Below are 27,286 nucleotides of genomic sequence, written 5' to 3'. Positions count from 1 at the left end.
CGATTGTAATTAAGATGCAGTGGTGCCTGTACTCTGGTCAAGGGGCTAATTTCAATGTTTCAATGCTTCTTCACAGAACGAGCTGTGGGTTAGAGAGAGGGAAAATGTGAGGGAGTGTGCAAGCGTGTGAGGGAGTGACTGAGTGAGAGTAAGGGAGAGGGGGAAAGACTCTTTTGAAGTAAGTGTAAATTTATTTCCAGTTATAATTCAATTTATAACTGACCAGCAGGCATGCAAAGACATGCCAAGTATGATGTATTTCACAAGTTAAGGCCATGTAACTGCTGTATATTAATTTCACATATATACAATCTCTAAATTATATATAGCATGTATTTTGTAAATAGCTAAGTAAGTAAAAGATGGCCTTATTTCCAAAAAGGCATAACATTTCTTTATGCCACATTTCTTTAGTATTTTAAGAGAGATTACTTTATATCCATATTTCACAGTTTCAAAATAACAAAAAAGGAAAAAGGCCTGAAGCAAACACCCCTTTTGGCAGGTATCCTAGCTTGTAAACGCTTTTTGTAGCCAGCTTAATGCTGTTCAATTCCCTTTGGAGGGATTCCCATCCATTATTCCTTGCAAAGGGCTTCAAGTTCTGTGAGATCCTGGGTCCATATTGCATGTGCTGCTCTTCTGGGGTCTGTCCACGGATTTTCAATGGTGCTTAACTTAGGGATTGTGAGGGCCATGATAAAACTTTCAGCTTGTACCTACTGGGAAAGTCTGAATTCTGAATTTTGAGCTGTGTTTAGGATCATTATTCTGCTTTAAAAGACATTCTCTTTTCAGGTGTTCTTTTCCAACATTTCTGCCCCCTCTGTTCTCTAAACATACTTTTGCTCATTATAACATCCCCCCCCCCCAAATTCCCTTGTTTAGATGTATCACTGAAAACTTCTGATGCTGAATGTTGTGGTGATGATGCTGGAAAAGTTTTCTTCTGATGACCCTGATTTAATTAAGCATATTTGTGCACCGCCATTCTAGAGCTGAATCTTCCTGTAAGTCTTTGGCAGTCAAACAGGGATTTTGATCTGCTTTTCAAGGAATCCTAAGAGCAGTTCTCAAAGTTTTCTTCTCTTTCCAGACTTCAACTTGACTCCCACTGTTCCTTCCCCTGTCCTGTTCATGATTTTTCTTAATAACATTATAAACCAAGGAAACAGCTAACTAAAATATATTCTTTACGGAATATTTAGAACCTATAGCTTTCTCCTGTTTTGTGGGCATTTGTTACTTTATTTTATTTCTCAAGAGTGTTAGGCAGCTGCTTAGAGGAGCTCAAGGCTACTGATTGTTGGGACAAGGTCTGCTTGGTCATAGCATTTAATAAGCTTTCAATGTTGCATGGTATTCCCTTTCCCAATGATGATTATAAAAAGCTATATTTCTAACAAGCTTATTAAGGTCTGGGACACTTGGTTAATGTTATCTGAGAGCTTAAATTGTTTGAGCTGCCCAAACGTTCGCAAGGCAAACAAAACATTGTATCTCTATAACCAAAAATAGTCATCAAATTAAAAAAATCAACCACTTTTTATTATTAAGAACAATAAATACATTAAAAAATAAATAAATAAATACCTGAAAATGCATAGATTTATTAGTGGTTAAAAAATGGCTAGAGTTTGTACACATTTTCTAGAATTTACATCAAACCAATCAGAATAACAACTTAATCTCAAAGAGTATGAAAAAGAGTATGCATGTTTTTGTCTGTAAAACAAACAAAAAAACCCAAACAAAAATACAGTATTCAGAGTTTGTTGTGTGTTAGTAAAGTTACTGATATGCTGGTTAGAGAAAAACATGTGGGAAAACACAGGTTTGGCCGCCAACTCCAGCCACCAACTCCAGCCACCAACAGCTCTTTGCATTTTCTTTAATGAAGGTCTAATTAGACAAGCAAGGTACGAAATGGAAGCTGTAAGTACTGCCCTTCCCAGAGGACACACTGGACTTCCTAGAGGACAAATCTGGAATTAGTTCAGCCCTGATAAATAGTTTTACAGTGTTACATTTTTTTTCCAGTATCTCAGAGTTTTCCACAATGTAAGTGGATCAGTAAGTGTTCAACAATTTTGAGATCTGCTACAAAAGCCATGACATATGCTTTACATCATTTTCATACTCATTAAACCAAGCAGTGACCCCTCACGCTCTGTGGATAGGGGCACTGCCATCCTGGAAAAGATCACTCCCATCAGGATAAAACTGTTTCATTACAGTATAAAGGTTGAACGTGCATGACATTTTGATGTCTACAAACTTCAATTAGCAGGCCATTAATACACACTGTAAATTACAGAACAAATCTACGTCCACTGCGCTTGTAGCACCAGCCAAATATGCTCGACTATAATACCCCACAGGGCTAGAATGTGCAGGCAGAGCCAAAGGAGGAGAAGCAAAGTGGGTCAGAAGACTCCATGTGAGGTTGACAGAAAAGAAAAAGCTAGACTTCACTAAATAGGAACATTAGGAATCTTAAGACTTTAATAAGTACTCAAAGAGATGTGTTCCTGCTACTGCTACAGTATTTTGCACAGAAAGGGGGTTTGAACATAGTGATGAACATTACAGCACCATCACAGAAAACTAAAGATAAAATCAGCAAAACTAATATAACAAAATATTTTTTGGGGTGGGGGCTGACTGGCCCATCCATCTAAAAGTTGGCACTGTCATTGGAAGATTGCTGATTTGATCCTCTGTGATGTCCCAGCCAGCCATGTAGTTCCAGAGAGCATAACTGGCCTGGGCAGAATGGTCCTCCCTCTACTGCGATCAATCAGCGTGATGCAAGCCAGTGTGGGTGTCTGTTAGCTGTCGTAATGGAACTAGCAGTTAGCGCTGTCCTCAAAGTGTATTCAGCTGTAATGTTGTGTTAAGTTCAAAAACACTGACTGACTGACTTCATGTGACTCGCAGAAAGCACATACTAGAATTCACACTATGGTACTCGCAGCACTGTGTGATAGCGGAAGTTTTAGCAAGTGAATAGGAATTGGGCGTTATTAAATTGGGGAGAAAACTGGCTGAAGAAAATTACCTATAGAAAAAAATGTTTTACAAGAAGAAAAGTATATGTATAATAAGATTGTTGATGCGCAAAAAATAAAGAAAAAAAGAAAATGCAGTGAACAATTGCATAATGGTAAATTAATCCATGCACCTGAAAAAAATGGACTAAATGAAAAAACTGAATTCATTAAACAGGTCAGGTTCATTTTACTCTGGCAATTATCATTCCAAATTATTATTATTAGTTATGGTAATAATACTAATTATTAGTATTAATATTATTAAAGTGTTCTTATTCAGAAATAAACATGTTGCTGTTCTTTGTGTTTGGAACTGCTGTCATATATTGTTTGATATGGCTTATTTATACATTACCATAAGTTTAACTTATACCTTGATGTTATGTACTTTGCGTTTGCAGTAAAAAAAACATTTTTCTTGTTTTTTTTTGTTTGTTTGTTTTTATGATGCTGAGGCTATTAGTTATTTGTATAACTGAAATAAAAAATGTTAACTAGTACAATGTAAAGGTATTATGAGAATAATGTGAAAGGCTGCTTTCTATCTATCTACTGTCTGTCTGCTGAATGGAATTTCTGGTCTGTATCCAAATGGATATTACATGGTACAGCAAATCTTGGATTTTCACTGGTAGTGGCAAACACTACCAAAATAGCAGTATTGTAACATCTCTGTTACAAATCATTGCATATGTTTATATCACATGTAAATCAGATCAGACAACAGATCAAAATGCTGAATAGCCAACAAAGGAGGTGCCAGATATATAACTGTCAAGTTTTAGTTTGTTCTGGTATTTAAAAAACCCTTCATCACCATGGATGACGTGCAGCCAAGTTACCCAACCCTGAACAATAGGCATAATGGGCCAAAATGTATAGCAAGCGCGTTGTAATTATTCTTCCCTTGTTTGATAATTTCTAGAACCCTTCTTTCTGCTCCGACAGAGAGTTGAGTCACAAACTCTTTTAATCATATCGGAATTATAAGTGGCACTTGAAAGGAGCAGATTCTTAACTCCGGCCATAACAAGGCGGAATAAGGTCTCATTTGCATGGCTGATTGCATGTGTAATTTGGTTATTTTTTGCTCAAAATGTGTCTGGGATGAAGTAATACAAGCCTAATCAGCTCAGTGGCTTGATCCTCTGCTACAGGCTGCAGGGCCGCAGCACGTAAGAGCATTTGCATTAAAGGAATACTGCATTTTTCAACATAGTAAATAATTAAGCGGATTAACACATCTAGGTAAACTTTAAACACCCATATAAAAGCTGCTAAAGGACGGATGTTAGTGTATAGTGGTTACCTCTTTATTTCTCTAGGGACTTTGACACTGGCTTGCAGTAAGCTAGCAGTTGATTCCTCTTAAATGTAAACTGGACATATTTACCTTCCCTAAGAGTAGACAAGATGTACTAGAAACTATAAAACATGGTATTGTGGTGTATGAGAACTGCAGAAGAGAGTCATTATTCAAAAGGCAAAGGGTGGTAGAAGCAGGGCGGTCAATGCCCATGTGGTCAGGCTTTGTAATCCTTACCTCTGATCAGGGTTAAAGAAGGGTGAGTTAAAGGAGCACTATTATTTCACATGGCTTGATGCTGAAAACATAGAGGGTTGCATCGTGTGCCATAATGTCTGGACAATAAGAAACCTGCTCATTTGCCATGGTCCCACTTGTGACTTTGCTTCTTAACAGTATGTGACCTTGTTACCTTTCCCCACTCACTTATTATATCTTCAGAAGAAGAGTGGGAGGTCTGAATAAATTGCATGTGCATAAATGTCATAAATGCCATAATTGCAGCCAGGCCAAGTACAAGAACCAAAGTGTACTATAACTGTATAAATACACAGGACTGTTTAAAAACTAAAGTCAAAGGGTTTGACTAAACGTCCACAAACTGACTGATTCCTAATTAGCCCCTGCTGATTATCCTGCCTTGTATTGCAGCTTCAAACAGATCCATCTGATTCAACCATTCGGACACTCCTGAAGACTTTAATTTAATCCTTCAATCTAGAAGATCTGGAAATGTGATCTCAGAAAACATTCTTGTTGGAGTGATGTTGCTATTCCAAATGAAACAGATATATTTTTGATTAGATTTCTTCATAGTTGTTAGATTCTACAAGAAGTAAGATCTGCAGAAGATATGACGTGGTTGTGCCACATAAGCTATAATGAGACTTACAACATTTGGAACATTTGGTGTTTGAGTTTAACGTGAGAGAAGTGAACTGACAAAACACAGTAAAATAAATGAATGATTGTAGTTTATAAGAAGACATATTATAGGTTTATCAAAAAATCTGAAAAATGATAAACAGGGCGAAAGTTTTTCTACAGTCAACTGCCCTTCATGACTGGATTTGAAGAAGCTAAACTTAAAAGCATTTTTTTATACATTTAGGGTGTTCTTAGGTGAAATAATACTCACAAAAAGTACTTTTTTACATTTACATTTTTTAAAAACTATATTGCCACCATTGTATCATTATCATTGTAACATATAAAACTCAGTAGTCATTGTAACCGCTGGGTCTTTTCACCACCACTGTAAAGAAATCAGAGTGTTCTACAGTACACCATGTCACAAATCACTCATAAATTTTGAAAATCAGTTCTGGTTCCCATACATTTGCCTGCATGTATGTGTGCTTCTTGATCGTGTAAGATGTTACCTCTGACAATAAGCTCAGCAAAGTTGGACACAGCCGCTCCATAAGAAGATTGCGTGATGCAGCGGTACAGGTCCTGCTCCCCACGCTGAGCCCAGCCCACTTGAAACCATGCAACCAATCGGCGCTCGCCGACTAGTGAGCTGAGGGAATATGGGGCCATGAGAACACCATTACGCCTCTGGGACAGAGAGAAAAAAAAGAAAGAGAGAGAGAGAGATAGAGAGAATAAGCAAAAGAAGCAAAAGGGCGTAGTTACTGATCAGAAAAAACTACTTGACACTGCCCTCTTTACCAAAAAGCTTCTTAATGGGCTGAGCTGCATGTATTGATGAATATGATTACTGTTTTCCCTCTAATTTCAGACATATCATTCATCCCTCTTAGTTTCTCCACCATCAAAATATGAAAAGCAACATCTACATTTTCCCCACATATAAAGATATTCTTACCAAAGCAGTTTCTTGGGTAAGAATATCTGAAGCAGCTCATACATTTTGAGAATTTGGTTATTTTTTGATACAAAAAAATAACACAATTAATTTATTTAAGTGAATCTACCCAGGTTTGTCTTTTAGTTTACTTACTTTTAGTAATATATGTGTTAATGTGATATGTTTCATGTGGAAAGAAATGTGCATAATTAATAAATGCAATGCAATATAGAGATCATCTACTGCCAAGCTAAACTGTTCCTCAGTGATGTCTCATAAAACTTTCATTTGATGTCAAATAAGGATCCCAGACTAAGAGAGGATAAAATAACTCAGAATGTTCCTTACTTGTTGTATTGAACCCACCACGGAAAACACATTGTTGAACTGCGATGCACAATCCACCATTTTTACACTCGGTCACTGTTTATATGCCACACTGTGCGAAATGTATAAAATGTCAGTACTTCTTTAAAGCCTTGCTAAATTAGCACATTAGCCAGCAAAATGTTAGAGCAATGTGTGAACCTGCAGGGTCAAAACAAACACTGAACACTGGTGCTATTACAGTTCTGACAGATGCTGTATGCAGTGCTTTAAGCATGTGCTGTAAGCATGTCTCTTTCCAAAATAAGTGGACGCTGGTGGTCAGGTTTTCCAATATAAAATGGCAAGGTCAAGATCCAGACCAAGACCAGGACAAATTGAGACAAAGTAAAGACAGACACTTTATATTAGTCAAACCCAAGATCCATACCAAGAATAAGAGTGGGCAAGGTCAGATCATGACCAACACCACATAAAATGAATAAATAAATAAATCTTTTAAGGTTCTTTTTACTTTTATGCAGTTTTCATTATACATCCTCATATCGTCATATCCTGGTCAGGGTTGCCGTGGGTCCAATAGCAGGAATAAATCCCTGTACAGGGTGCCAGTCCATAGCAGGGTACTGCACACACAACCATTTCCCCACACACACTCATACCTAGAGGCAATTTATCATGGCCAATTTAACTACATTGTGTTTTTAAGGGAGGCAGGATGAAACTGGAACACCTAGAGAAAACCTGCCCTGACACAGGAACAACACACCAAACTCCACACAGACAGCGACCGGAGCAATGATCGATCCCAAAACCACAGGCCCCTGAAGCTGTGCAACACTCGCTACTACCTGAGATGCCACTGTGCCAGCCGAAACCATAATAATGAATAAATAAATATAATTAGCATATCAACAAAAATTTTGTACTTCCAAAATAGCAACATTATTGAAGAGGGAAAAAACACCTTTCAATTGAGGTCAACATAAGTTTTTTCTGGTTCAATCTGAATTAACTGTCAAATTTAAATGACAAGCAATTCTCTTGTTAGCCAGAGACTGTAAGTCACTGGATTAAATTGTGCCTGATTTTACACAGCTCTCGATGACAAAACTAAAATAAAAGGAATAAAGGAGGCTCTGGACTCGACTGGTCTCCAAGTCAGAATAAAGCAACAACCTTTTCTAAACATGTTCCAGGGATAGGTAACTGTCGTGTTTGTGTTCTTGTCTGTTGAATCAAGCTCTAACCTGCAACAGGGAGGGTGGTGTTGTTATCCACCACACTACACCACCCATTTCATTCATAGCAATATGTTGTTAGGTGTTTACTGGCTGAGATATTTCATCCATTGAAGCAGTGCTGAATCTAGAGACACTTAATACAACTGTCAAGGATAACATGATCACACAAAAGAACAAAGAATAAAGAATAAAGGTTGCAAAGTAGGTCTAATGTATGTCTAATTACCCTTTGAAAATATACATACAGTACTGGCTCACTGCACTGTGCCTGTGGAAGAAAAGAAGGCCCTGTGTGCTTTCAGGATTAGGAGAATCGGAAGTGAGCTGCGGAATGCTTATATAATAGCTAATAGCCCACATATTAATAAGACATGAAGTATCATCAGAGATGAGAGAGGCAGAAAGAGGGAGAGAAAGCATGTGGGAGAGCGAGAGCTGGAGCGCGAGAGAAAAGAAAAGGTGACAGAAAACAAACGCAGTGTAACAGAATAAAGCCAGATAGACAGGAAGGGTTGGAGGGGCTGAAGAGAAATTCACAAATGTCAGAGCACACGCGTGCTTTTTCTTCACACTTCCTGCCCTTCCGCTCTCACTGTATCCATCTTTTACTCCTTTCCTCTATCAATACCAGATGCATATGTGTCGCATACAGCCTCCAGGTGTTTCCACAAAGCGGCATCCATCGCGGAAAGCGCTCCCGCTCGCCTTCTCCGCGGGTGGAGCCGAGTTCCGAGCGAAGGAACGAGACATGAGAAGTTTGCGCGCGCGCGTGTTTATGTAAGCCGTCTCTCCGGGCTGAGCGAGTTTGACACCTGGGCGAGCTGAAAAGGATGAAACGGCAAAGCCGGAGAGACACGGTGCTCCCATCTGCGGAATGACAAGCTGGGGGGATTGCAGAAAAAAAAATAAAAAACTTTCTCTATAAGGAATACATGGAAACTTGAGGAAGAATTCTGAACTGCTCCTGGAGTTGAGCCCTGCATATTCGCTTCTGTGGACACAGGAGGGCTGCATAATATATTGTTTATGAATCGTTATCATGATATCGGCCTTCACAATACCAATATTGTAGGTGTTGAGATATATATAATACGTAAATGAACCAATCACTGCACATTATGTCATCTGGATTATTCTGAAAACATGTCAGATACCTCTGCAAACATGCAGAACCACATTCCGCTCATCACTTTTTAGGGATTAGAGTTTGGATTCTGTATCGTCAGTCAATCAAAGTCTATCAAAGAACCTGAAGTAAAAACTGACCAAAAGGTTTAGACTTGCAGCCAGATTTCAGTACAACCACATCAGTATCATAAGACAAGCAATATTAGGATTCAAGAGGATCATCACGCAAGGGAATCTGCAAGTTGTTTCAGGTTAATTTCTTTTGGTCGGCCAAAATTGTACTCCTAAGGTTCGGCCAGTCTATCTTTCTAGTTTTGAAGAGTTTATATATATATATATATATATATATAGAGATATATATCTGTTAGCTGACATGCTGACAAGCATGGAAGACAAACGTCTAGACTTTTCTCACTCCTGGCACTGAGATGCTGGAACAAACTTCCCCTGGGTGTCTGGAAGTCGCTCACTGTCTTCAATGCTGACAGTAGACCCATCTCTTACAAGAGCAATTTCCAGTGGGCACTAATCTTGCTCTTTTTTAAGGCTTGTGAAAGGCTTTCCTTATTTCTGCAGATACTGATACTGTATTCAAAAAAATCTGGTATAGTGTATTAGCTGTTGGATATTGAGCATCTTTGTATGTAAGTATTAGAACTGAGTCTTGGACCTGACAGTATTGCAGCTCAAATGCATATCACCCTGACTAGGGATACTGTATTTTCTGACAAATATGCTGCTTATGTCTGCTATAAATGTAAATGACCTAACAGAATTAGCAGCTCTAAGCACAGAGCTGTCCAATGACATCTGAAAAGATGTAGTGGTGTTTTACATGTTTTGGAGGAAGCACATTCTAGCCTTCACCTCCTTAGTGCTGGTGCCATCGTTGTTAATGCCCAAACATTAGCAGAATAAGGTGTGCCAGATTTGGGCTGAAGTGAAACCTGCAGGAAGCTAAATATTCAGGAGGAGAGGCTGGTGTCCAGTGTAATCTAAACTAAAATTTGAAGATCTACTAGAAGGCATTGAGATCCCAGTTCTGTTTTATGACTGTCTGTCATTTACAACAGAAATGGGCGATAAGTTTGCATGTATAAGTGATTTTTGCAATACATACAACTGCAATAAAGTGTTTTAGACTGTGCAGTGCTAACCACCTAACATGTTGAGCACCGGCTTTAATCCTCCTCTAAACACATTTTTTTTTTTGAGAATAGCTTATCCTGGTAAATCTTTCATTTCTTTTTTGTACTGCATTTCCAAATTAAATTTGCAAAATTTAGTTTGATTACAGATGTTTCCTTCATCCATCAAGAATAGAAAGCAGCAATGCCTACAGGCCTGCCATTAATTAGCCTGCATAAATAAAACAGCGTCAATCTGTAATGCACACTTCTCTTCCCCTCCGTCAGTTTATCACAGCGTGACACCTAACTTGCAGTTTTCTTTTTTAGTTGTAGTTTGATTTAATTAGAATCCAGCACATCCCAAACAAATAGGCATCTGCACAACTCAGACGAAACTCCCGAAGAAGCAATTTTGATAAAATATATAAATAAATAAATAAATAAATAAATAAATAAATAATAGCAAAAAACATTCGGGCAACTGAATGAGGATGCTACATGGGTCCTTATTATTTTGTTCTGTTTGAAGAACGGTGAAAGCAGGGATTGCAAAAGGGTCCAGCCGGGTCTCTCTCAAAGGCTTTGAGGATCAAAGTAAGCACTAGCAATTAGTCTGCCACACACAACCTCTTTAGCATCAAACGGCAGGGAAACATAGTCGTAATGGGCCACAATGCACTTCTGATGCTGCTGTATGTCGGCATAAAGGGCATAATGACCCAAACAAAGTTACACTGCGAGCAGTTTCACTACTGCAACAGTTCCCTCCAGCATAGGTGTGCACTGCCCCCACACATGTGTATTTATTGTCAAATAAACAGTGAAATCAGGTGACTTTAGGTAACGATAACGCTGATGTTAGAGGTAACACTACACCTAGCTGTTGATTCCACTGCCCAAGTGATATGCTAATGGCTAAAGCTAAAGTTACCTACCTTATAACCAAGGTAAGAATTGTTTCTAAATGTAAAAAGCATGTGAACTCATATGGTATAGTAATTTTACAGGATTTTACACAAATATGACAGCATTCTCCTGAGTGTTGTCTTGCACACTTCACCAAAGTTACATAGTACAATAGCCAGTGTTCAGTGCCCTGAGTGGAGATACTGGTCCCTCTCAACATGATTCTGAAGTACCAATGCTACTTTGTGTTCCTGTAATATTAATACAAATGCATTTCTGTCTTAGTCCAAAATATGGTCAAACCAAGGCCTTTGTCTGTAGAGTTAATCAGAGTTAATCTAAAATTAGCGTTCCCTGTACATAAAATTAGAGTAAGTAGGGCTGACTAATTTTGCCATTCATCTAGGTCATCTGTTTGATTCATTCAGGTAAAAGTGTGCAGATGTTCTTGTCAGTATCAATCATGGAAGCAAGCTGAAGTCCCAAATGTAAATCCTCACTCATTAGCACTTGTTTTACACATAGCCCTGCATCCTCGCTAATCAGTCAAGTCAAATCTAACTCGATCATGCAGATTTCTCCTTTACAACATCCAGAGAATTTGACACTCTAGACCTCTAGGCCTCTAGAGAGGCCGCCCAGGTGCTCTTTCAGTCTCTCGTCACTTCAAGACTTGACTAGTGCAACTCTCTTCTGTCTGGTCTCCCTTTGCGCACCATCAGGCCCTTGCAACTTATCCAAAATGCAGCAGCATGAGTCATCTTCAACTAAGTTCAGCCATGTCACTCCACTGCTGCATTCTCTTCACTGGTTTCCTGTAGCTGCCCGCATCGGATTCAAAACCCTGATGCTGCCCTACAAAGCCAAGAATGGACCAGCCCCTCTGTACTTGATGGCAATGGTCAAAAGCCGATCAGTACCAAGAGCCCTTCGAGCTTCAAGTACGGCTCGGCTCGACCCACCATCCCTTAAGATCCACGGAAGACAAGCGTCCAAGCTTTTTACTGTCTTGGCAACAAAGTGTTGGAACAAACTTCCCCTTGGTGTCTGAACAGCAGAGTTGCTCGCTGTCTTCAAACGCATGTAACTTACATGTACACAATGTCTATTTTTTATGTATCATATAAATATACAAGTAGGAATATTAGTAATCAACATCAGTCTTAAATGTCACAACAGAATCGTTTCTAGGCCCAAGTGTGTTCTTTAGTCTTAAGGAATAAATGAAGCAAGAGTTCAGAAGTGTGCGCTTTTGTCTGTTCATATTCAATTTGTAAAGATGACCATATATTCAACCATCAAAACTAGGAGAAGACTTCCATTGTGCTTCACTCTGTTCTATACCTGTTTTATCTGTGCCTTTTATGTGTGTGCAAGAGTGTGTGTGTGTGTCTACAAAATTTATGATGTATTAGTTTATATGGTGCATTTTAAAGCACATTCCTCTGTCTGGAATTTATTGAGCTTGAATTTACATATAAAAGATATTAGGGTGTAAAGGGAACCGGTAAAAGAACTAAAAAAAAAAAAAGGCTCATCCTTGTGACTAAAGTTAGCGCTGGAATATCCAATGTCGAGAGCTCATTTGCAACAGACCCTCGCAAAAAACTTCAATCATTTCAAAAGCACTTCAGATGTGTTGGCTTCAAGGACAGCGTGGAGAGGCTGCAGTCAAGATTTCTGACACGCAGATGAAGACTTTTCCCGTTTCCAAGTACGGATGCAGGCGGAGAAATGGCCACTGGAGCCGGCGTTGGAACGAGCATGGTCAGAGGAATGTTAATACAGCAGCTGACGGAGAGATTCGAGTGGGTTTGGCAGAAAGTGGCGTTGATGAATTAAGTGTGAAATTAGCAGGGTAACCTCAGCTTATCAAGGCATCTCTGAGTGGGATGCTCATTTGAAATGCTTTCAAAGTGGAATGAGAGCATGTACACACCCTGCAGGACCTTCCGTGCCTCTTCTCCTGCATCTCTTCTCTTTCCACCAAGTGGGGAAAAGGAGAGTGCACGCTTTATAGCTGGTGTTTAACGGGGGGTACTACAGGCCCAGGGTCGGGAACCATGTGTTTTGCACCAAGGCTCAGCCATTACCATCACTCAGCTCAACTCAGTAACATTATTAGTTTAAATGCCAAAGCAATCATATACACACATGGACAAAATTGTTGGTACCCTTTTGTTAAAGAAGGAAAAACCCACAATAGTCACTGAAATAACTTCTAACTTTAAAGTAGCAATAAATAAAAATGTTCTGAAAATCAACCAATGAAAATCACACCTTGCATTTGAATTGTGGTTTAACAGACTGAAATGAAATTGGCCTGGACAAAAATGATGGTACCTTAACCTAATGGTTTAAATGTCATGGGTGAATGATTAAGGGTGAATAATTCTGAGACTGAAGACATTCGTGTTGAATTTGGAGAAAGTTGGAGAAAATTGATCTATTAGTTGTGTTAAGCTATTTAAATTGGTCTTGTTTGGTTGGTGTATTGTAGCTGAAAGTTTATACATTTTGCTAATAAACCTAATTTGCAACAGGATTTGAATATTGAACTGTTTGTACCCAAAGATCTTGGATATATGCACTCAGAAACTTAATACAGTGCATAGCAGCGACCAAAAATCTTTTTTCCAATGCAAGACATCAGACATCTGCTTAGACAATCTTTATTTGTATAGCCAGACAGGAATAAAATTAGCCTAGCACTGTTGAGTTCAGTGAGAAACAGTAGGTAATTCGGCCTGTAATTTTCTCAGAGGAGAAGGAAGAAAAACACAGACTGGAAACACAGATTGCATTAATTAATGTAATACTAATTTGGGGAAGCTGTTGTCCAAAGCTCATAGAAGAAGAAGGTAGGAATACTGATAGAACAGTGCTTTCTTCTCCCTCAATATTCACAGCTGAGGTGCCCTTGAGCAAGGCAACTAATCCTCAATTGCTCCCTGGGCACTCAGGTGGCTGCCCACCACTCCAGGTGTGTGTTCATACTTTTCTATTCACTAATGTGAGTGTGTGTATTCACTGCCACGAATGGATTAAAGGTCGGATTCCGTTTTATTGCAGGGGACAGATTCATAAACTGTGTTTCTAATTAAAATTTTCTCATTTCTAATAAAATCAAAGGAGCCCCCATAAAAGAGAGAATTACCCCAGGCCCCCCATGTAAAATTACTAAATAGGGCTAATGATGGAAATGTCTCTCTGTCCCTCTCTGTCTGTCTCTCTTACCTCCATGCTGAATGGATCTGTCTTGGCTGCACGTCCTGTAGCAGCACACTGAAAGGTTGCGTTCTGTCCAGCATTTACCTCTACATCCCCCAGCCTGGTGAAGTGAGGCACCTTATCTGTAGACAAGAACAAAATAAACAAATGAAAATTCTGCATCTCTTCAAATCTGTACCCACTTCAGAGCAAAAAAAACAGCAGAACCTTGTCCTTTTTTTCAAAGTTGTGTTATTTGTTTATTTTTCCTGACTGGAATTCTGTGTCTTAACAAGTTGCTTACAGTGGTCTGAACTGGTTCTAGGAATACAAGTTAAAATGGAAATGTAGTCAATCATTCTTAACTGTTCTGCAACATGAAAATCCATTTGAACCCCACTTGTGAACCCCACTATCCAATTATTTAGGTGCTACCAGCATCAATGTTAAGTCTCGCAGAATTCAGTGTATCATTTTACACTCACTGATCAGTGCAGGCATGTCTGAATGGGGAATACAACAACCTCTCATAAATCATTACAAGCGGCTAAATAGCTGTATGTTGGAGCGGATTACTAAATCACAAATTGTAAAAATCCCCAACCTGTCCTCATCAATACAAATGCAACTGTCTTGTCTAATAGCTTTCCAAGCCATATCTTTCCATATTTTTTTAATAATTAACTAACAGTGTACATTCATGGCCAAAACATATTGGCCCCAGCACTACTTCCAGAAAAAGAAAAAACACATTTGGAAGTTATCTGAGGTTCCTCATCCACTGTTCAAACAATCATTTTCCTCCTCCATCCACGTCCAGGAAAATTAGCGTGTGTCATGGGCTGTAAAGTTCTTCATGGCAACGTACACAGTGGACACGCAACGTCTCTGGAGATGTAGACTTGTAGCTCTGGGATAAACCTGTAGCCTTGAGATTCTCACATCCTCTTGTTTTCTCTCCATGCTTAGTGTGGTACTCAGACACAAAGACTGAATCAACTTTTCTCCATTTAAACTGGTTGAATGTGTGATTTCTATATTGCCCGCACCCGTTGTTTGCAACAAATACAATTATTATTATTCATTTTAAAAAGATGCCAATATATTTGTCCAGTCTAGTTTTGGAGTTCTGTGTGGAATGATAGTACAATCAGACAGTGAAATCTATTTTTCACAGCAGGTTTACAGCTAATCTCCCTAGATTTGAAAGGAAAGTAAAATTTGGTGGAAGATTGCAACAAAGGCATGTTTGAATGGTGGCTAAAGAACCTCAACAAGCTTTCAAACATTTGGTACATTTGGTACACAACTGTACACTGTTAGTTGCATATTAAAGTAAGAAACAGGATAAAAGATTTAGCCTGGGAAGCTACTAGATCAGACAGTCGTATTTATATTTAAGAGGACAGGATGTGGATTTTTACCATTTACCATTTTATCATTTCAGATTTTACTGATTTTACTGTTTATCTTTCAACAGATAAACTTGTGTAATTGCAACAATTCTTTTGTGAAAATCGGTGCATTTTCAGAAAGGAGTGCCTTACTGTACATAAAAGAAACAGTTTTGCTATCTTGTTGTAACCGTTTGAAAATGTTATCTTGGGTATGGACAGCAAGAACTGAAACATTTTCTGGTTACTTTTAAGTGTGATGAATGTGTAGATGATTGCTGCTCACTGTTTCTACACCAAATTGCCCCGTTAATGTGCTATGAAGAAGACAAATTGTGAACTACTGTAGAACTATGCAGTACAGTTGTAAGTTGCATAATTCTAAATTGTAGAATTATCTCCCAAATGAATGCTGCCAAGCGTCCCCATTGAGCAAATTTTGAAACCCAGCACAAAGCACATTTTTTCCCCATTACATTTCATTATTTAATTCTCTGTCCTGATTGCCATTCTTTGTTACTTCTAAGTGTGATGAATGTGTAGATGATTGTTGCTCGCTGCTTCCACAACAGATTGCTCCATTAATGTGCTCTGAAGAAGACAAATTGCAATTGACGGAAGATTACAAATGCTCCTGCACCTTCAGCTCAGACCCAAAGGCTCTGTGCCTCTCCCACACGTTCTCCCAGGACAAAAAGCAGATAGAAAGTCAGGATCAAACGGCAAGTTAAAGCAGGCTTTTGGACATTCCCTTTGTACTGTGTGTTTCCCACCGCATTTTTCCAACTTCCGCATTCATGCGCAATCCAAACGCCTAATTAATATGCTAGCAGCGACTTTGGCCATAGCGACGCCTGTTCGCTGCTTCCTCATGCCAATCTCACAAAGAATTGGCAGGAATTATAATAAGCGATGGCAAAAAGTCTTTAGCAAAGCCATGAACAACGCCAGGAGCCCTGACCATAGTGTTACATTGTTATGTAAAATTTCAAACATTCCATGAGACCTTTTTGCAGATTTCAGAAACAAAAAACATGATGAAACAGCCCATTTTGGAAAATGTAATGGTTTAACTTAATTATTTAACTAAGAATAAATCATTTAACCACATTATCAACTGCATAAAATAAACCAACATTCCTAAACAGGAAGGAAGGAGGTTGCTAGTGTAGGTCCAATGTAGTCCAATCTTCCAATGTAGTCCAGTGTAGTCCAATCTTCTGGACCCACTACCCTGCACAGCATCAACTATTCCTTGCTCGAACACATATCATTCAGCTCATGAAAGGCTTGATGATCTTGATGAGTTGGATCAGGTTTGTTGGGGCAAGTACTAGTTAAAACTATGCAAGGCAACAGGTCTGCGGGACCCAGGGAGGTTTCTCTAATAGTTGCTTTTGCACCTTAGGTGGTGCTAGAATGTCACTAAGTGGTTGCTAGAATGTTTTTTGGTGGTTGCTATAGTATCTCAGGGGGTCGCTAGGGTCTTAATAGATAGTTGCTGAGCAGTTATGATGTTGAAGGTGCTTGTTAGGCAGTTGTTCAGTGTTCCAGATGCTTGCTTGGTTGTTGCAAGAGTGGCAATAGATGCTAGGCAGTTGCTGTGATGTTTTCGATGCTTACATTGTTTGTGTCAAAGGTGCTGACAGGTGGCTGATAGTTAATGTTAATGGTTGTGGTCGATTGATTGTTGCTCAATGATTGCTTTGCTATCCCGGCTGACTGACTGGTTCCTAAACTGTCCCAAGTGTTTACCAGGGCATTGCTAGTCATTGCTATGGTATTCCATGTGGCTGCTAGGGCATTACTGCATGGTTGGTATTACATTCTAGATGGTTAAGGTGTTGCTAGGTGGTTGCTGTTGTATAAGGGTGATGCTGGATATTACTAGTGTTCCAGTATCAAGGAGAGGTAAGGAGTATGTACAAACATTTGCCTACAAAGTTTCACTATCCACTCCTATTGGGAAAAAATTGCCATTAATGGACACTACATAGAAAATGCATCCATCAAAAGGCTGCCCGCCATACACAATCACACCAAACATTATTAAATGTTTTTGGTGCCTCAAAATCTGTGTAACTGTGCAAAGACTCTTGCCATATGCTCATTTAGATATTTATTTTTTGTTAGTTTCCATCTGATTCCTCGTGCAAGGCTTATATTGGATGCCCTGGATGCAACTCCCGTCCTGGAAGGCTGGTGTCCAGCACATCTTGACAATATCCCCATTTTAAGCACACCTGAATCAACTTAACTGTTCATTGTCAGATTGTCTGGTTGTGTTTAAATAAGAGAACTATCAAACTGCGCTGAAAAAGGAAGTGGCCTCCATGCCTAGAGTTGTGTTCCCTTTGCTCTACCAGCTAGTAATCATGTCTTTTTTTCTTTCTTTTTTTAATCATAATGGCTCGTATATTCCTCTCAGACGTCTGCTTCGTTTCCTGCTATTACGAGCTCTCAATACCAAGAACATTCATTCCTGAAAGTATAATTTGGCTTCGTTTCTTCCCTCAGTCTGCCCCCACAACACTTCTCAAGCAGCGTCTGATTCCCAACATTGCTGTATTTTTTTCTTTTTTCATGAAAATACCTCTGACTCTATGCTTTAATGTAAAGTCCAACTGACACATTGGCCAAAACAGCAGGTTGGGATAAATGAAAGAGGGCGATTTTCTGTAATCTTGCAAACATTTGTACTGTGCAGCAATGTGAAAATGTCTCTGCATTTAAGAGATGCTCAGGACTGACCATTACAGTTTCCACATTCGCCATTGGCTTTAACGGCAGATTTCAGGCAGGGCTTTGTCCAAGCTGAAGCGACATAGACCGCAAATGCTTCCACATCTGAGCCGCATCCATAATTGCACAAAAATCTAGAAAATGGAGCAGTAATCAGCGCTGTGCAAACAGTTCGAGGCAGCTGGACTTAAAAGGGTTCGGAAAAGTGGCCCTGAACGGACAGAATGAAATCTCAGTTTGTTCTGTGTGAGCAACCCGCCAAGTGCTACATCAGAACTGCCACTGCATAGTATTTTATTGGCTGTTTAATAGCTCTCTGCTATAGTGGATGACAACATATAAAACTGATTACTGCACTGAGAGCTATTTCACACCTTGTCATGACAGCCGCTGTGGACTGTTACATGGCTTTATGACAATGTGTAATGCCTTAACTGCCTGATGTACTTCCTTGCTAATTAGCTGGAAAGACAAAGAAAATATTAGCCTTTAGAAGGTCTTACTAAATTATTGTAACGTTAACAGTACACAGAGAAACTCTTTATTTTTGGAGTCCTGCACATATCTATATAATCAAGTATGTCTCAGAGACAACAGCACATTTGACACCAGAAGCAATGTGGCATGTGTGACTGGTGCAAGCTGGAGTAATTGTTATTTCACACCAGACGTGACACACACACAGACGTCATGAGGTGAAAGTTGTTGTTTGCCTTACTTTATTGGTCATGTATTGCTTAAATGAACTACCTTACTGCTATTGGTTCTGTTATTAAACATAAATAAACACCTGGCTTCAGCTCCAGTGAATTCAGATGTAGCTGTTTTTTGGTATTGATCTGTTTACAGACATCCTACCTATTCTAGCAAATGTGTGACTCTCCTGTACACTAACTGTGGCTCCCTGAGTGACACAGACAACATCCTGATAGGTTAACTTAGCACAAGGAGATCAATTAGCTTTATGGGTGGGATTTACACTCAACCCTTCTTTTTCAGTGTTTGTCAGTTCAGTTCACCTCTGTAGCTTCGTGATAGAGCAGTGGTGGGCAATTTCGGTCCTGGAGGGCTGGATTCCTGCACAGTTTTTTGCTTTTTCTGCTGAAGCACACCTGATTCAACTCAGGTTAGTTTTGTTAGATTTGTTAGCTTGCTAGCTGTGCTGTTTAAAAAGTCTCAAAGGGCTCATTGCTGATTTATGCTTATCTGCTTGGAAAATCAAAGAGACGTGTGTTTGGACAGGTTGAAAAAAAGGTTTTCATTAATAAATAGGCATGTCATTTTCTCACATGAAGGAGAGAAAAGCACTGACAGTAGAATCAGAGAGTGGCACCTGTAAACTTTACATATCCCTATTTACATATCCCTATGTACACCTAATTCAGCCTGAATGGTGACTAAAGACTGATCACATGTAGAGGCAATCATTCTTTCCTCAAGTCCTATTCTTCTCCTGAACTCCTTCGGAGCTCTTGTCGGCAATGTTGCTATTTAGAGGCTGCAGTATTCCTTTAGAAACTTCACCTTGTGAAACATTTTCACAGCAGACAAACAGCTGAACTAAGACAGCTACTTTTTTCCCACCCTGTTGAGAGTGAATGTTATTCAACAGCTTCTGAGAACTATACAACCCTGCATTCTGCACATAGAACACAACATGCTGAGTGAGAAACACAGAAACAACTAAAGTTTGGAAAGGCATTCCGGGTACAGCGACAATGCCTCAGCGTCGCACCAGGGGGAAGATAGAGGACAGAAGATCCTCTCTGCTCTAGTTGAAATTTCTCCAGCTCGTCTTTGCTCTAGTTCTAGTTGGAGAAGGCGGCCTGGGTAAGCACCCTACAGGGCTGCCCTTGGTGAGAGAAAATGAAGTATTCTGGGTGGCCCGGTGGCCTTTATTTCCATCAGAATATACCATAAATAAATATGTTAGATACTCAGATAGTTGTTGAGATCGTATTGGTACTTGGTACCTTTTTTCAAACTGTAAATGGTAACACTTCACTGAAGGACTGTGTTTATAAGGCTACACAATGCCTCTTCAGGCATTTCATGACCACTGGCATAAACCTTTTGTTTTGATAAATGCAGCCTTTGTAACAACTGATGGTGGTTGGAATAAAACAGTTGTGATAAAAGGCTTTTGTAGCTGCCATGTAGTCGCTGTTCAGCAGAATGTGACCCATTAAACATTTAGTAATGTTTGTGTGAAAAAAGGTAAACTGTTGTGACTGATCATACCTATATGAGAACTGGGAGTGGTTCTATTATACTAGTGAGTTGGCATTACTTTCAGCGTTGTCCTTGGTGAGAGAGAATTACGTTTTTTTGGGTGGACTGGTGGCCTATGGATTCCCATGATAAAGTAAACATGCATTGCTAAATGCATTATCCAGATTTTGTGTGGTGATGCCCTAAAGCAACAATACGTAGCTTTTTTAACTCTAAAATAACCATCCATGTTGATGCTTTACTGACTTGTAATATGGAAAACAGCATCGCAGGCTCAGCATGCTCATGACTGCAGTATGTAACTTCTGTAAAGCAGTCAGGACACTAGCAAGAAATGCATCCTATTTGTTTCAAAAGTGGACAAAAGTTTGAGTGAAAATGCTTTCATTTTGCATTATTTTTAAACTGAATAAAAGATTTTTATTAAAAGTGATATTATCAGCAAAACAATTTGAAAGAAAGTAGAATTTTTAACTAATTTGTTTAATTTAAACATGAGTTTCAGAATGTTTCTAGGAAAAAAGTTTTTTTTCCTGCTTTTACTTTGAATATCGTTTGATTATCCACTGACTTGTGATAGAGAGAATGCTGTCTATGGCACTGACAATCTACACAAGACCACTCACGAGAACTGCATCACTGTGTATCTCAAGTCATATATTTTTAAAAATAAATATGCTTCTTTTACTTAAATTTACTTAAATGCCAATTCTATATCCCTCAGCTTGTCAGCAAATGTATGTTTATAGCGGTCCACAGGGGGGAGCTCATAGTGCGATTTGTATTTACTGCAGTTGCGTAAAAGTGAATAACACTCCCTAACTATAGGGGGAGTGAAAATACCAATCCTCACACAATGCTGCTTGAACAACAGCACATAAACAAGCTGGATGGAATCTGACCTTTTTGTACAAAGGCCTTAACATGGTCAATGTCAGACGTTTACCTAAAATTAGTGAAGAATCGCAAAATTGTTTTTTTTGCAGGTTTAAATAAAAAAACAAATCAAATGTTTGAAGCCCACTGCATAAAAAGAGACCCGACATAAATTGGCCTTAGAAGTCTCCAATTGTACAGATGGCTCGGTATTCAGCAGAGGCATGCTTTTAACCAAAAGGTTTGACAGAGATTTTGCTGGACTGGAGCATGCGCAAGCCTGCCAAAAACAATGACTAACGTGCAAGAATGGACAAGTATGAAAGTAGGTTTGACGTTCAAAGCTGGAGAGGGCGATGTCCATGTGAGGGTGTTCTATATTCTTCTAAAGTGTGATATGTGTGTGTGTGTGCTCGTTACTGTGAGGCATCTTAATGAAAGTGGAGCTTATTTAATGAACGCTGCAGGAGCGACAAGCCGTGCCACCTGTGACCAGCCCTAGCCCAGCTTCTGACAACCGTCTGACAATTCTGCAGCACAGGTGAGCCAGGACAAAAACTAGTTTTCCTATTGTGCCCTGGAGGACTATAAAATGCTATTGTTTGCTGAGAGGTTTCTGAAGCTATCTGGCTTTGGAGAGAAATGGGGGCTGTGTAAGCTTTCTTTGAGCCTGCCTGCTCTAAAAAAGGCAATTGGAGACTCAGTGGGTTTCATTAGCTCGTAAACACCCGCCATTACCATTCATTAACATCAGGCTGGATGATGCTCCTTAGAAAGGATTAGACTAGCAAGGGGCCAGAGAGACAAGTGCATACCAAGAGGTTCCTGGCTGACTCCTCCAGCCAAGAGTCATACACAGTCACTGTGTGAGTGAAAGAGGAAGAAAACTGGAAGGACGTGTATTTTGTGAAAAATGTGATCACATGCCATTTCAGGGTGATTACATATTACTCAAAGATATTTACTTACACATAAAAAAACAGATCACACATAGAAGTGATCATGTGAAAAATGTGAATAAATGTGGAATACCATGTAAAAGACCATGTGAAAAGCCTGTTAATAAAAGTAAAAGACCATGCGAAAAAAAAATAAATATGTGATCACAAATATGGAACACATCTGATTGCAAGCACATAAAGGGGTGAATACATAGAAAAGTGCACAATCAAAAAACTAAAAAAACATTATTAAAAAAAAAAAAAATTATTATATATAAGTTAAGCTATCCATGAAAACAAAATGTGACCATATGTTGTTTCGGAACATCATATGTCAAGTAGTTTTAAAAACATTATTTTTCACACATGTGATTACAGTCATTGCACACTACAAACATGAGACCATGTGAAGGCAACTGACAATTCAGTTGAAAAATATGATTCCATGTGAAAATGTGAATGTGGATTGAATGTGGAGAGGAATACCATGTCAAAAATGTGGGATCATGTGAACTACGACTACATGAACTACTGAAAATGTGACTACATGTGAAAAACAGATCACCATGTGAGAATGTGACTATGTTCACAAGAACAAAAAGTGTCATCACATGTGAGAGCCATGCCACATGTTATTATGCATTATTCACATGCTTTATTTTTGTAAACAATTAGCATGCACATCTTGTTTGTCAAGACCTTTTTCCCTGAATGAAAAACCTTTCCCTGAAATGAATAATCCTACAGCCTGAGCTGCTAAGACCCTTATCCAATGCACCTGTTGCTTTTGCTAGAAGTGAAGCTCTCCACTGAGCTGATGACCAATAGCCTAGATCGATCGTGCCCACAGGGGGCAAGACATCAGGTGAAGGCCCCATGAGTACCCTTTGCCAAGCATCCTGGGCTGAAATTCTCAGAAGCATCCTCTCAGTGTGGCAAGATGACAGAGCCACCAGCCTCAGAAGAAATGGCCTCAGTGGCCCCTTGTGAAGTGCACTGCTTTTGATGTCACTGCATGAGATGGGAGTAATAATCCAGGTTTTGCACCTTAAAGACATTCATGATGGCTGTGTAGGTGGCCAGTAATAACATTTTTTTATTAACTCTGCTCAAAGTCAACTATTACTTTTCATTTACAAGGATTCTCTACTGTTTCGCATGATGTTTTAGTGGGAGCATGCAACCATATGATTACCCTTAATATGATATAAAAAAAGAAACATATGAAAGTATACCAACATCCTGGGCATCTGTAGATCATACAGGGAAGAAAGAGGAGTTAATTTAATAGCTATTGGAGTGAGCTCTGGGATGTGTTACTGCTAGCTGATTTTGATGTCAAAGACCAATGTGCCATTTCTGAGAAAACCAAAAAAATCATGTGAATCATGGCTCGGTGGCGGTGACCTCTAGTCCTATAGAAAGCTACCAAAGTCTAATTAAACTATTTTCAGTGGGGCTAATGGACTATGGGACAGCGGGTGAGTGTGTATGGCCTGACCTCCCCCAACAGCAGGAAAAGCTGGAGAGGGAGGCATGTGGGCAGGGCAAAGAAAGGAGAGAAGAATGGCTCTGTATGTGTGCGGCGAGACACGCGGGAGACATCTATTTTCTTGCCCGCTCAAGAGGAGAAGCAGATTAAGAATAACATGTGAAGCGAAAGAGTGGCAAAGCCAAAAGAGTTTCCCTTTATTTCCTTCTCCGAAGCAGATGAATGCCTCAGAGGAAATGGGCAACCAGGGGAAATAGAAAAAAGATGGACGAGTGTGAGGGGCTAAACTCGTGCCCATCAGGCCTATTCAGATTACCTGGAGGGGCTGTGAAATGCAAATAGAAATGCTTTAGTTCCTTGCCAAAGACGAGCGTGACCTGGTATTACGTCTACCCAGGTCAGAAAAACAAAGAGAACAAGTGTGTGTGTGTGTGTGTGTGTATGTGTGTGTGTGTAAGCATAGAGTTTGGAAAGGTACTTACAACATGGGTAGTTTAGCAGCACTATGTCATCCAGGCCAATGTAGCCCTTCTGCTCAGCCGAGACTGTGGCTTCAAATATGACCTGTCGAACAAAAAGACAGCGGCACAAAGATGTGTGAATTGGCATGTGTAGGAGTATGCTTGAAGTTCTCCATGTGAATTAGCAGTCTGTTTCTTTCTTATTTCAAACTGGCCCTTTCAGTCGTAATTGGAAACAGCTATAGAACGCGACCCTAGGTTCACCCGGCTAGAAGAGAATATCCATACCCACTAACAACTGTGCCTCTTGATTCATTGGCTTTCTTTTGTCCCTGTAACTAAACAATTCTAATTCTTGATTCTTCCCTACTGAGAAACCAAACTTGCTCTCAATTGGCCAATTACGGTTCAAATGCTCCTCATCGTTCACCCTGCTGATGTGCCCTTTAGCAGTGCCGCTAAGAAAGTGGCACAAAGTCAGCTGCGTCCCATGCCAACAGAGCGGACAGTGTGGATGACCGCTCCGTCCTTGCTTAGGTTCAGCTGACAAATGAGACGGCGGAGCGAGGAGAAGTGCTAGCAGCATACCTGCACTACAGCTAGCACGCTTGCTAATACATCGGAGGTTAAGTGTCTGATAGGGATCAATATGGCAAGTTCTGGGCAGATGGAAATGGACTGGGCCAGGCTGAGGCCCCGTTCTCCGCTAATTTATTTTTATTTTCCATTCTTATGTGAGGCTGTTGGAGATGTTCAGCCGATTAACTCAACCATTCATCTGCCGCGGATGCGGCTCTGCATCGATTGGCCTGTTGTTCTCCATGACCTCGCCTTATTATGGTTGCCCACAGGATGATAAAGAGAGATTGTGTGTGTAGAAAGAGACGGTGAAAAAGACAGACAAAGAGAGAGTGAAGGTGATAAAAACATTATGCTCTTTGCCATCTGGCTTCTGAGGGAAACATAAAAAAGAAAGTCTGAGAGTGAAAAGAGATTAGGTTGAAAGATTACAGTTCATCAATACAGCATGCAATGACAGAAACCTAAAAATATCAAGAAAACCTTGAACAAAACATTTGGACCTATTATACAAATCAGCAATAGCAAATATAAAGAGGCAACATCCTACATTTTTCTTATATTTGATTTATTTTTTCTGGGCTCCATTTACAAACCTAGTGTGGGTTTGTGACCCTAACATAGCCATAATGCATTACTACATGGCCAATAAAAATACTCTATTTAACTCTAAAGGCCACAGGATGTGTCCGAACACTCAAAACTATTGTTTTAAAAAAGGTGACACACCTTTACGCCTACTATCATTACATTTAAAGCAGCTTTATGTAGCAAATTGCCCTTAAAATAACAGCTTCAAAATCATGTTGATGCTCCACTGAATTGTAAAAGTGAGAAAAGAGTCCATCATTGCTACCCGGGGCTCGGCACACTGCACTTTGTAACTTGTGAACTGGTGGTGAAGTGGACAGGACAACATTGGCAAGAACTGGACAGCGTACTGCCTCAAAGTACTGTACTGCCTCCGTCCATATGCTTCCTTTACTATCAGCAATGGTTTTGTATCTCAGCTTGTTCAGAAATGCATGTGTATAGAGATGTATAGTGATGAAGTAGAACTACTTCACTACTGTACTTAAGTACTAAAATGCTGTATCTGTATCTACTGGATTATTATTACTTTCACTTTTACTTCACTACATATTTTAGATGAGTTTAATACTTTTACTTTGTTTACATTTACTCCACTCACATTTTTTATGCGCTGCATTGTTACTCGTTACAATTATTAAAATGGTACACATCATTCAAACCCACATTATCACCGCCAGAGCGCTAGCTGGCACTGTCGGATTTGATGAAGCCGTTTCAACATTGGGGAGAACAAGCGATCAAGCCGTGAGCGAGCATGCTGTTGCTCTTCCTTTCACTCTGCTGCTGCAGTGAGGACACTAACGCTAAAGCTTTGTTAGTTTATTCCCAGATGGAAGAACCACCAGAAGAAACACCATCTTCACCACCTTCAAATACTTGTATGTGGCCTAATGCCAGAGATGTTTTAGCTGTAGTTTAGTTTACAAAGAGTTAAGCACAGTGTTTTAAGCTGATCTACTCACTTGTTTAACAAAACTTTTGACTGCTTTCTGTAATAACTACATAACACAGTACTTGTACTTTTACTTTCAGTACTTAAGTAGTAAATTTTAGATTAACTACTTGCAATACTTAAGTACAAAAAATGTTGAATACTTTAGTACTTCCACTTGAGTGTGGTGCACAAGTCAGGGTCTCTAGTAGTCTAGTCTAGTAGGAGGAGGGGAAATGCACAAATTACACTTCACAACTATAGGGGGAGGCCAGGAGCAAGAAATACCAATTCTCTATAACGCTGCTTTAAATGAACCACAAAACTGACTGTGTCTTGACTTGGTTTGGAATTCATACTGAGAATAGTAGTCAATTACAAATCTTTAAGATAAATAACAACTGGATGTATGTAAATGTGTAATGTCACAAAACCGTCCATCCAAAATAGCTGAATTTAAGGCTTTACTTTAATTTTTGAAGTTGTGAGGTGCTGAACGATGGGACAGAGAGCGAGAGAGAACTGCAAACGATAGGAAAGCTCTTCTTAACGCTGTGCAAGATGGAGAGAAACCTAAAGTGTTGCTACACTGATATTGGCAGTCACTGTAAGCCTGATAGCATCTTTAATATTTGATAAGAAGCAACTCTTCTCAATAGCAGTGATTCTAGCCTACAAAATAAATACAGCACACAGGAAACTCTCAAACTGGAGGCCTGCTGCTAAGAGATGCTTGAGATGACGCCAGACCTCTATTTTATGTCACATCTCTTTTTTTCCCCACACCACTACACAAGTTCAGGGTCATTCTCGGCTACAGGAAGAAAAGGTACTTTATTATACATCTTTATGAAGGCTCTGTTCCTCCTTCTTCTCCTCAAGCCAGGCTGTTGCTAATGTTACAATAACATTGTCAACCACTTCATG

At 39.5% G+C, this 27,286-nt stretch overlaps 1 protein-coding gene across 2 annotated transcripts in view; it reads right to left on the bottom strand.

The window, feature by feature from the left end:
- ptprua (protein tyrosine phosphatase receptor type Ua) overlaps positions 1–27,286 on the bottom strand; it is a 313,419-nt gene that overhangs the window by 116,736 nt on the left and 169,397 nt on the right. For both annotated transcript variants that reach the window (XM_072675423.1, XM_072675424.1), the window contains exons 4-6: positions 24,277–24,358; positions 14,145–14,260; positions 5,742–5,919 (exon numbers count right to left, since the gene is read on the bottom strand). In XM_072675423.1, the coding sequence (XP_072531524.1) occupies positions 5,742–5,919; positions 14,145–14,260; positions 24,277–24,358 (376 nt within the window). The remainder of the gene's footprint in view (positions 1–5,741; positions 5,920–14,144; positions 14,261–24,276; positions 24,359–27,286) is intronic.

This window comes from Salminus brasiliensis, chromosome 3, assembly GCF_030463535.1.
Source record: "Salminus brasiliensis chromosome 3, fSalBra1.hap2, whole genome shotgun sequence".
In the NCBI taxonomy this organism is placed as follows: domain Eukaryota; kingdom Metazoa; phylum Chordata; class Actinopteri; order Characiformes; family Bryconidae; genus Salminus; species Salminus brasiliensis.
This window is presented reverse-complemented; position numbering and strand designations above follow the sequence as displayed.